This window comes from Tenrec ecaudatus, chromosome 8, assembly GCF_050624435.1.
Source record: "Tenrec ecaudatus isolate mTenEca1 chromosome 8, mTenEca1.hap1, whole genome shotgun sequence".
Classification (NCBI taxonomy): Eukaryota; Metazoa; Chordata; class Mammalia; order Afrosoricida; family Tenrecidae; genus Tenrec; species Tenrec ecaudatus.
The window spans coordinates 42,658,856-42,670,944 of NC_134537.1; the positions used below are offsets into that span (position 1 = coordinate 42,658,856).

The 12,089-nt window shown below is 53.7% G+C and overlaps 1 protein-coding gene across 4 annotated transcripts in view; it reads right to left on the reverse strand.

The window, feature by feature from the left end:
• KALRN (kalirin RhoGEF kinase) overlaps nucleotides 1-12,089 on the reverse strand; it is a 727,411-nt gene that overhangs the window by 210,432 nt on the left and 504,890 nt on the right. For all 4 annotated transcript variants that reach the window (XM_075556312.1, XM_075556314.1, XM_075556313.1 and 1 more), the window contains exon 33: nucleotides 9,947-10,049. In XM_075556312.1, coding sequence (XP_075412427.1) covers nucleotides 9,947-10,049 — 103 coding nt within the window. The remainder of the gene's footprint in view (nucleotides 1-9,946; nucleotides 10,050-12,089) is intronic.

Consider the following 12,089-nt stretch of genomic DNA (forward strand, 5'->3'; position numbering starts at 1 on the left):
TGCCGCCTGCCTCGCCGGGCCTGTAGTGAAGCGAGGCTGCGCTGGTGGGAAGAACCTCTCTCCTGAAATTCTGAGAAAGTCAGTGCGTATCTCTCTGCCGTGAGCAATTCCAAACAGAACCAAAGAGCTCTTTAAGAGAGGGAGTGCGTGAGCAGGCGCAGGTTCTGAAGTTCAGATGTTTGGCTCAATGTCTGGCCTCGGGAAGCCTGCATGCCGACTGGTAAAAGGCCAGCTCTGATAGGCACAGGTGCGGGTCCCCCACACGCCAGGGCCAGGCGGCATGGAGAAGCCGGGTGCGTCGTGCCAAGGGGTCGGTGCGTGAACACATGCAATGCAGACCTCCCTCTTCTGGCAGCCTCTTCGGACAAGAAGAGCTACGTTAGGGCAGAGGCTGGTCCCTGCTCCTTAGAAGAGGCTCTGCACCGAGTCACGTCCTCCCTGATGCTCCTTGGCAGCCAGTCAAAGTTGTTTCTCTCGACCAAGTCCTGCTTTCCAGTAGTAGGGATCATCATCCCACCTGCCCCAAGGGTTTCCTGGGCTGGAATCTTTATGGAAGCAGACAGCCGCCTCTTTCTCCCAGAGTGGCTGCTGGGTGCCAACCACGGTCAAATGCTAGAACCAGGCCATCAGGGCACCCCGCCTAAGTGCTGGGCACCCTTACATTAATCCCCATTATCCGCCTGTTACGTTGGGAGTTGGCTGTCACCATCAGCACTGAGGAAGTGGCACTAATTGCAAGGTAGGACTCCAGTAAGAATTTCCAATCTAGGCTCAAGATTTTAAAAAACAACAACAACCAGGTCCCAGCCACCCTTTCCTCTGCCCCACTGGCCATTTTGATCAGGTGTCGTGGTGCTACAAACAGCTAAACATTCTACTGCTAGTGGAAAGGGTGGTGGTTCGAACCCACCGAGAGCTGCCGTGGGAGGCAGGCTTGGTGACCTGCTGCCCAGAGGCCGTCAGGAACGGTTGTAGTTGTCACACGTGGGGTACCCAGGAGTCAGCTTTGACTCACTGGCAACTATGGATGCCGACCCATCCTACGGCCACAGATCACTGAGGCCGGGCTCCCAAGCGTGTGCGGAGGGATGGACTTGAGAGAGACGGGCGTCTCTCTGTGCACTGTTGAAGCCGCCTCCTGTGCTCGGCCGCATGGGGTCGCACGCACAGGCAAAGGGAGCTGTAGATACAGCCGAGCCCCGGCTCCAGAGCCACCTGCCCCCTCAGCCCCACCCACCCATGTTGGTCTCTTCACTGCTTTTGTCCCAGACATTTATTTTTTGCACAATCTCTGCTCAGAGTTCTGAAAAGAATTCATTTTGAAACCTGCCAAGAGTGTTCGCTGATGAGACCCAACTCTGACTTATCAATTCTAGTGACCCTGCCATTTAAGAACGAGGTTCCCCACAGCCCACAGCTGTCGGTCACTAGCATGGACAGGGTGGATTCAGTGATTTTGCTCAGAGGTAAATTAACTAATCCAGGAAGGAAAAGGGGTGAAGTGAGATGCCCAGTGATCCGGGTGGGCCGCTGAGGCAAGCCCTTGCTCTGAACGCTGCCGCATCTCTCCATGCCGGAGTGCTGCTTGCACCTCCCTGCACACTCCTCCCACCCCACGCCACCCTCCGTCCTGCCTGCACCCCTCCCCGGCAGCAGCTAGAGCCAGACTCACGCACTCCGGTCTCCTGGGTCTTGCGCTGCCACCAGCTGATCCACTTGACCAACACGGCCTGCTCTCAGATTTGTCTTATCTTTCTAGCAGTTTTTAAAAAGAAATGGTGTCGGGTAGCGGCAGAGCTGTGCTGGTTCTGGAAACCCACTCCTTCTGGGCAGCCGGGAGCCGGGGATCGGCCTCACACTTCCTGTGCTCTCTGCCAAGCGCTCTGAGCCGGCTGGGACTCTGCCTTAAGAGGCCACAGGCAGAATCACACTCCCACCAAGGCCACTGTGAGTCATGCACACTTGGTTTTAGATATCTGTGAGAGGATTTAATACTCCCAGTGCCACTGACAGCCCCAGAGACACGGGACTGGGCGACTGAACCACTTAGTCATTTAATTTGGATTGCTACAGATCTGATGGGGCAAAGTTAGAGGGGACAGAGGGTGCAGATGCAGGCACGTGGAGGAGGGGGCAGCAATGGGCCTCACTTCTTGCTACAAGCATCAACACGTTAAGCTATCAGGATGACTATGAATTCAACGTGCTTTCAGTTCCATGTCATCGTCGGGGCCTGGCGTGGGGTTGAGCCTTGGTTGTGCACTCAGCTGCTTCTCTGACTGAGCAGACCATGAAGCGCTTTGCTCTTTGGAAACAGGACAAGGAGAGGGAGCAAGCGATCTCTAAGTCTCCTTTCTTCTAAAAGTCTGTGACTCCACATTCCTGGCTACCCCTGCCCTTGTCACACATTGACCTAATCCTTTTGAGTTCAGACCACCTTATCAAGTCCCCCTATTCCCATACGAAAGCGAACAGGTTCGTGTACAAGGTGCATATTGGGCACATCCAAATGCTCAGAGCATCCCGGCTGCTCCCAGGCGTGCTGTGGGTTGGCCATGTTCAGCAAGTGCCCATTTGCTTTTCAGGCGATTGGTCATTTCCAACATGGGCTTCTCAAGGGTGGCTGCCAAGCTATGCTGCGCACGGAAAACATCAAGTCGAAACAGTGCGGTTCGGCGACATTTGCCCAGGAGCAGCAAAAGGGCACGTCCTCGTTTCTGGTGGACCATGGCTGCGAGCCCCCCACTCGCCTATCTGAGGACCCTTTCACTGGAGTCAAACCCGTGGCCTCAGCTCCTCATCCTTTATCAGTGTGTTCTGAAAGGGCAGCACATTTCTACTGCATTGCAATATCACTGCGGAGGTGGCAGCCTGAGGGAGGCAGCAGCAGCCAGAAGGCATCCCAAGGACCACAGACTATAGAACCACGGACTACAGGACCACAGACTACTGCGTGTACTGCTCACGGCTGCCTTTCTCCCTCCCTCCGGCCAGCTGCCCGCCACAGATAAAAGCAAGAGCAAGCAAGGACCGCTACCGTGAGAAAGGTCATTGTCAGACTGAGTCCAGGACTAAGACTATTAAGAGAGCTAAAATACAACAAAACATTTATTTTTAAACACAGTTTATATGTAAAACTCTATGGTAGATTAAAAAAAATTGTAGTGACTACCAAGTCCTTGTGGGAGAAAATAATTTGAAAGTCATTATCTAGGACATACACAGTGATTCTGATGCCCTTCACTGTCCAGGGTTGGACCCCACTGAGGTCCAAGCTTCTAAGTTCCAGATTTCATTTGCAGGTGGACCTGCCCTAAACCCTGGTTAAGGAAGTACAGATATAGATTCCCTTTCAAGCCATCTACGGAAGGACTATAAAGTGTGCTGTCACTCAGTGGAAGGGAACAAAGCCACTTTCTCGGAAGTCATGGCATATAGACCCTTTGCCCCAGAGAGACAGAGGCAGAGGGACAGAGGTGCTGAGTCTTCCCCCCCAGAAACCCCGCCTGACTGTCTTCTCTTTGTACGAGAGTGGGTTTAATGGCCGGGTGCCCAGACACCACAGCTGAATGCAACATGCTGCCACGATAAAATGTGAGCCGACCAGCCTCGGGGCGATCACCGTGATGGTTTTTAAGATGCTGTCGAGTGAAAAGTCCCACCTGGCATGAACGGATAGGTTTGATTCTCATCGGGGTACTGCTGGACCCCCGCATTTCCACATTTTGGTTTTCTCTCTGTGGAGTCGTCCGAGTCCACAGGGAACACACTGCCTTCGGATCCTGCAGCCACCCCGAGAGCAGCCCCCTGCGTCCTGTATTCCTTTGCAGAGGCTCGCTGAGAGCCCGAAATGGCCGCAGCAAGTAAGACGCACGCCCGCATGGTACAGATGAGGAGACTCAGGCACAAAACCATCAAGTGACCTGTCAGGAGTCCACAATGGGTTTGCATCCCACACTCGTCTACTCACCAAACCCCCCACTCCTCTACTCACCACCTTTCTTCCCGGCAGTAGACAACATCTAGCATCCTGCCCAGAACCCTCTCCCCACCAGGACCCTCCTGTCTCGACCCCTGGGTGTGGTGGTCGCTGACAGCTCATAAAAGGCCAGCCCTCCTGCTCTAAGGAGAGAGCCCTTGTGGATCTTACTCCACAGCTCTGGGCCTGGCCTGGCTGAGCTGGGCTCCCGGTGAGGCCAGGTGCCCACTTATCTCCGCCCTGTCCCCGTGTATGTGTATGTGTGTGTGTGGGGGGGGGGCGGGGGGGTTGGGAGGGCTGCTTTCGCTGTTGGTTTTTATTGATTTACACGAAGATTCCATTCCCTCTCGGTTAACCGTGTCAGCACAGGTACGCCGGCACGACACTCGACCCGGAAGATCCTTTTCTTTAGCTGCTTTAGGTTCTTCCAACGGCGGCATCAACCCATTTTTCTTTAAGGGGAAACCCCCAATGCTAATGGATCCACGGAACGGCCTCTGATCTCTGACGCTATTAGCAGAAGTCTAGGAAAGCCAGCCTTTCCCCTTCTCAGGATGGAAGCCGTGGGACGGCAGGGCCTTTGTTTGGTTCGCTGCTGGGCTCCCAGCGCAGAGAACCGAGCTCACCCGGGTCCTCAACATGAGTATGAACGAAGACACCAGTGTTCACCGTCTCTCCCCGCCTACTACCTCTGCATGCGGCGGTCTGTCTTGTGTCCCTAAGAGCAGGTGCGAGATGAGGCTCTAGGGAGGCTCTGCTCCCAGAAGGCTCCTACTGCCCAGCTGCCACACCCCTGGCTTTCGGCTTCACCGGAGATGGCTGCAGATCAAAGTGGCAGCGGCAACACAGGACTCTCTAGACCTTCCCGTAGTTGGACCCTCAACACGTCTGCGCTGGGCCTTCCCTGACAATCAGTACAACACAAGTGGGGGTACGTGCACCGATCTGGGCACCCAGAGTTTAAGAGTGACTAAGTTAGACCCTGAAATCTCCAGGCTTCTCTACGAGTCTATTTTTGTGTATGTGCCACCAGCACCCCACACCCCAGTCCCAGCACATGACCCCTCTCAGCTGTCTCTTGGGTTGCCTGAGTTTGATCATCCTAATTCAAATCACACGTCCGCCCTGGGATACTCAGCCGCGTCCTTTCCCTGGCGACCTTGTTTGTGGAGAGAATGGCACCTGCAACTCAATGCCACGTCAATCCCTGTCTCCAGCCAGCCTGACATGTCTAGAAATTTACTGACGGTTTACGGAGGGCCACTCTTGCTCCTGGGCTGTATCTGTCATGTCCAATTCAACAAGCGTGTACTGACTGCGTCCAGCGTGGCCAGCCCCCGTGGTAAATACATGCACAGGGACCATTGCGCAGCAGACACCGGCTTGTATCCCATCAGCTGGCAAGTCATCGGCAGACCTCCATCGTGTTAAACAAGAGGCTTCTTTGCCGACATCTCGCAGCTCAGCTTTGCTTGCGGCGGATTCTACATTTCTGGAGTTCTCTGAAGTCAGAGTGGCAAAGGCCCACCAGTGAATGAGGCCTCTACAGGCAAAAGACTCTTTCCAGTGGGAAGCTCAGCGCAGTGTCGCCGGAACACACTGCTGGGCAACAGAAGGTCAGCGGGACCGGGAGGGCTCAGACCGCTAGGGAGCAAAGCAAGGACACACATTTTCCCTCCAGAGAAACAGCCCTGGACGTCCATCAGGTGGGATCGGATTATCACAACCCACTGAGAGCTGAACGAAAGCCACTCTGGGAAAAGCTATTTGCGTCATTGATCAAGGCACAGACGTTGGTCACACAGAATTAAAGAGGACAGACCGTCTCCTCTCAAGGGTGGAATTTACACCCGAAGTAAACAATCCCAGCTTCTCTGCTATAGGGAAAAGGGGGGCTGCCTTGGCCGGGTGGAGAGCTTAAAGAAGAGCCAGACGAAGAATCTTCCAAGAACCAAAGGCTAACGGAGGACGAGAAGGAGACCCGGGCATTGCTCTGTCCATAATCTGACCTTTTAGCTAGAACTTGGTAGAAGACACAGAAGGTACACCGATCCGATAATGCTGGGAGACAGGTTAGTGGATAATGTGCAGCCGCAGCACACTGGAGCACTGGGGTGGATTTAGACCAGAAAAAAAGCTAGTAACTCTCGTTCTCAGTGGAGCAGCTCACGGAGATGTGACAGCCAACATGTCAGGGCACACCACCCAGCAAGGAGCCCACACTGGGAAGCGGTGGAACAAGGAGCTGTGTTCAACGTTCGTGAGATGCACCCTGGAGCACGGGGCACCCTTCTGGATGATCCACTTTAGACAGGTGATTACAGACGGGAGTAATCCCAGAGGAAAGCAAGGCTCTGAAGCTATCCGCCCATCGGGAATGGGTGCCGACGCTCAGGCCTCTTTTAGTTCATGCAGAAGAACATGGGATCTGTTTGCCACCCTCACGTCTAGTCTGGTGATACTCGCATAAGCAGGGAGGTCACAGCCTGTTCAGCTGATGCCGACTCCTGGCGACATCCGGGTGTGGCAAGTAGCTCCGTGCACCACACGGTGTGGTGTTTGTGGTGGCGGTGGTGGTTTTTGGACGAGGGGCTATGGCTCACGTTTTCATTGTTATAGAATTACAGACAGTACGCTTGCCAATGCACCAGCGTCCGTGTGTGTAACTTGGTGAGAGCACTGGCATCGATCACGTGGTGTTGTCAACCATCGGTATCTACTGCCACAGTTAACACTGAGCTTCGGTTTATGTTGAAGGAAACAGGATTTCTAACCAAAATGAGAAGGTCTGAAGAAAAGGCATGAAGGAAGCCTTTAGTATCTCAGTCTCAAGGCTGCCCCTGGCCCAGTGTGGTACTGTCTGAGAATGAAGTGAATGAACGACAGAGATGCATCATGACCCATTCAACAGAAAGATGGCCCATGCGTCAGTGTGACAGATCTCTGGGCCTTACATGGTAAGGGCTGGCACGTGGGCAGGGGGTGACGCTGTTCTGCTTTTAGATGGGTGATGTAATCAACTTGATGGGGGGGAGGGGGCTGGGTTTGGGTTTCGTGGACGCTCCATCCCTGTAGTTGAGCACTGAGATGCATATGCTCCCAGCTAAGTCTTCCTAATGACATTGGAGGGCGGGCTCTACTCGAGCACATGTGAAGCTTCTCACGGATGGCTACATCATCTGCTTATTATCTTTTAAGCCTTTGTTTCCTTCTCTAGTAATGCAGAACTTGAACCCTTGCAGCATCATATTTTACTCCATCTGCACAACGGCCCAGTGAGAGGAGCGTTACTAACTTGGCGTGACAGAGGGGGTTGCTAGGGTGTAGTCACTTATGCAACAAGACACAAATACAATGGCCAGAGCTGGGATTTGAACTCAGGCAGGTGTGCCAGGCTTCAAGTCTAAATTCCTCTCCACCACACTACACCAAACCACACCACAACACACCAGGAGGAGGGGGCTGGCGGGTGCCGAGGGCCCCACTGCTCCAAAAGCCAGTCTGCCATGGTCCTTCAACGGTGACATTCCTCATCTCCGTGGGACTAGAGAAGAACCAGGGGCAGTGTGCTAGGAACCCATTGCCAAGATGCTGATCGCCCGATTCCTATAGCTACCTCCCCAGGCTTGCTCCTCTGCTGGATGTGGTTTGATTTGCTCTCTTTCTTCCCCTTATGTGTTCCCCTGACCACTTGCAAACCAGCATCCTCTGGCCCTCCGGCACAGTCAATGCTACCGATCACATCTAGAAGTCCATAGATACCAATGAATAGTTCCACCAATGAAGAGCACTGCAGGTCAGAGACGACACGTGGCTGCCTCGGCACCTGTCCTTCATGTTGCAAGAGCGAGAACATTCTAATTTGCCGTACCTGGCTACAGACACACGCTCCCCTTATTGTGCCCACTGCTGAGGGATTTTCCAAGGTTCAGTCATGAAACACGCCTTCGTTTATCATCTCCCAGCACACTCTGATGGCTGCAGCTTCGTGGTGCCGTTAGGCTAAGTTCTCCAGCCCACTAGAGCTTTCCCCTCAGAACTAAGGAACCGAGGAAACATCTAACTCCTTGCTTTGTTTGAAAATACCATGTGCATATGTTTTGCTGCTTTGGGATCCCTGGTTTTCCCTGCCTCTGAATGCTGGTGCTCCCCAAAGCCAGGGACAAAGACTGCTGAGAGCCAGAGGCATCCAGTGGCAAATGCATTTCTCCTCCAGTCTGTGCTGAGCATGTTGTGTGCGCTGCCTGTCAGGCAGTGATGGGGCAGACAGACACGGCCCTGCCGTCACCAGGCATTTACAGCTTGGCCGAAGAGACAGACAGTCAACACAAACTGCTACAGATAGGGATTCACATGGAACACAGAGGCCACATCTCTCCACAGGACCCAGCACGGAGCAGGGCACACAGGGACTCCTTTTTGACGAATGGGTGACTAGTGTGTTTGGGGATGCACAGAAAGCCTACCCGGCTAGGCTGCTTTCAGCACTGGGAATCCAATGCTTTGACTTTTTTGGAGTGGGGAAAACACTTCTAAGACAAGTCACTCAGCCTCTCTTGGGCCTCTGTTTTCTGCATGGTAGCATCAACCGTGAGTACCAGATTCTACATGACTGGGGATCAGAAGTGTCCTGATCCAACTGCACTCCCCTGCAAGAAGGACAAGGACTGGCCAGTGCCCAGGGCCTGCTAAGGCCCCAGACCCATCGGAAGGGTCTACGTCTATGTCAGGGCTGCTGGAAAGATGGGCAGCAGCTGGGAGGGATGAGCCTTCTGAACCTTGAAACTACGGGACGATGCTTGAACATGGCCAACTCTTGGTTTTGCTCATCACTGACTGGTTAAGAAGAAGCACTTTCTTTCTTGCCCATGGCAGTTGAGGCCAGCCTTCTAAGCAACGGACTAGAGGAGAAAGGGGCGCACAAACAATCTCCTTCGCACGCGTTTACAAGTGGGGAAAATGAGCTCTGATAGTCAAAGGTGGCTCCAATCCTGGAAGGCAGGATGCCAGATGGAATTACCTTGAATGTCCTTGAACGCTAGTGCATGCGATGAAGGTGGACAGAGCGTTTTCCCTCTGAGTCAGAAAACGCTAGAAAAGTGGACGGATATCCTCTCAGAATACGCACAGGAGCCAGGGGACAGGAGCTGAAGGAGCGGGTGAAACGACTCCTTCTGGACAAACTAGGGCCTAAGAGTCTTTGAAAAGCTCAACCTTCGTGAATAATATCACCGCTTGGCAGCAAAGGATCATCTCCCACCAAGCAAGTGAGAAGTAGGGGCAGGGAAATCGAACCTTTCTCTCCTGAACTCCATTCCCAACTTGAGCAAATTCGTGACGTCTTTGCTCCAGTGTGCTTCCTTTTACTTCCACCAGGACCCTTAACTCTTGTCCATTTGCTCTAAGATGTAAGAGAGCAAGGGACTAGACTTTCTTTCAAGACACTACTTCGTGGGCCTGCTGCTGCTCAGGCCCAGAACGTCCGTGGCTTCTGGGCAGAAGCCAGGAGAGCGCTGTGGGTTAAGGAGCCTCATCACTGTGCCCATTTCTCAAATCATTAGTCTTAGTCTAACTTTAAAGCGATCCCCCATTCAAATCACTATAAAAAAGGAGCCAATCCCATTCACGAACCTCAGGAAACCAGCTCAATCTCAGTCTCCCGAGTTCCTTCCCGAGCATCCAGCAGCCCAGGAATGGGACCAGGACCAGAGACCTAGGCCCCCTCGCCCTTTCCACTTCTGTTAGCCTCTCACAGCAAGCGAGGTGCACCCGAACCCCTCAGACAAGGTCCCCGAGCTGCAACACAGCTCCTCCCTCCCGGGTTCTTCCCCGTTGCTGGCACAGCGACAGCTGCCTGTTCAGTTAGGACCACGGTGGGAACCATTCCTCTCGGGCTAACCCTCCAGGGGTGGTGAAGCCAACAAGAGGTCTTGGGGGGAAGGCAGGCCGGGAGGGACATCGTCCTACCTTGTCACTGTCCACTGTGTTCTGAGAAGTCCTCGAGGCAATGGAGATGGTGTCCGGCTGGCTGCTCCCATCCCCCTGGCTGTCCACATCCTCCACGCCATCCCTGCAGAGAGAAGAGAGGAAAAATAGGGGTGGGGGTGGGGGGAACCCCTGTGGGTTGAGAGCACACAGGGACTCCAGCTGGGCTGGATGAACAAAGCCACAGTACTCTCTGCAGGGATTTATTTGAAATGATCCCGCTAAAGGGAACCGCACTAGGTGATTTTCAATGATGCCATCTGTGGTGAGTAAACACGAAATTGTTATGCTGACAACTGAGAGCAAAATGAGCTCCCCGCATAATCCCTCTGGCCTGTTGTCCGGGGGAACGGCTTGAAACAGGCAGTAGGAAGAAGTGCATTCCTAGAAGCCCGGCCTCTATCCAGGGGGATTGGGTCATCTCCAGCAGTCCCAGAGTTCAGGGTATTCAGGGGGATTTTTCTGCCAACTGGGATAGGGGTCAAGATATTTTCTCTGAGAAAGATGATCTTTGGAAAGTTTAGGATGTTGGAGTCTCAAGTACTGAGTGTAAAAGGGGAATTTATGGTCTTTGTCCTGGCGGGACACGCTCGTGCTTATTGTTCATGATTTCTTCCCAGCACAGAAGGCCCAGCATTTCTCTCAAAGACGGACGAGTCTCAGGTCCCTCAGCAGCTCTGAGTCAGCGGTGCTGCTGCTGCTGCGTGGCTGGTGAGACCGTCCCCAGGAGCCCCCCGGCCTTTGCCCGCCAGCCTTGGCCTCTGGATCATAACCACACAGCTTGTTCCACTCACATGTCTACCCAACTCTTGCGCTTTAGTGCTTGCGCCAACCCTGCACTGAACCACAGCTAACACTAAAAGGAAGGGATGGAGGCTGAGTCGTCTGTGACTGGAAAAGCTGGTGAGAAGTGAGAGCTGGGGCTAGGTAAATGAGCGTGGGACAGAGCTCCTACTAGGAAGGCTTTTATGAAAGCTGCACTCCTGATGGGTAAGCATCGGGCTGCTAACTTCAAGGTGGGAGGTTCGAACCCAACAGCCACTCCTTGGGAGAAAGATGAGGCTATCCACGCTGGTAAAGATGGACAGGCTCAGGAAGCCCGCAGAGGGAAGCTAAGGGTCAGAATCGACTGGAGGGCAGTGAGTTTGGATCTGGGGTGGCACTCCTGGTGCTGGTTCTGGACCAGGAATGGACTGAGGGGATATAAATATCTACTGCCTGAGAGTCTAAAGGCAAAGTGCCCCCAATCGTGAAGTCACTATGTAAGGTTCACACGATGACAGTCTAGCACACATGTGAGGTCCCTGCGGCCATGGGTGTGCGCACGGTATACAGTGCGTGTGTGCTGTCGCTTTATGCATGTGCACAGTGCCAATTGGTCATAAAAAAAGTCCTCCTCCCACCAGACACTTCTCAGTTGACTGCTTTCTCCCCGCCACTTGTGGGCCTGGGAAATGTCGACCTGTGTGAATGGCATCCACCCTACATTCGTGGGAGGAGAAGCCTGCTGTAAACAGCAATGACGTGACACATCCCGTAGCCCAGGAGACAGGTCTTTTCCAACCTGTGTTGTTGCAGGTGGCTGGACCCCGCTCCTCACCATCTGGGGATGGTGAGGGTGGGCTGGGCTTGCTGCTTCCAGCTATTTTGACCCATTTGGGTACATTCCGGTCCAGTGTGGATGAAGTTGATTCTGGGGGCTGTGTGGGGCCCATCCAGGAGTGTTGTGTGTGTGTGTGTGTGGGGGGCTGTATTTCCTAAGCCAATCAGCTCCTCCAGAAACTCTTGTTCTAATAGCCAGGGATCCAAGCTAACCAGACAACACAGTGCCTGGGTATTTGCTATGGAGCCTGCTAAGGTTGACTACTGGGCAGTAACAGAAGATGAGGATGGTGGGGGTGACACGTCTCTGTCCCTCCCACCTTATACCACACCACACCAGTTGCCCCTGAGACACCTCTGATTCATGGAAATGCCACGTATGTCCGAGTGCAACCACGCTCACGGGGTTTTCAATGGCTGTTCTTCAGAAGCACCTCCCCGAGTGTTTCTGACCCTTGGGTTGTCAGCCGAGCATGCTAACCGTGTGTCCCGCTCCAGGACTGCCCCCGGGTTCTAGAATGGC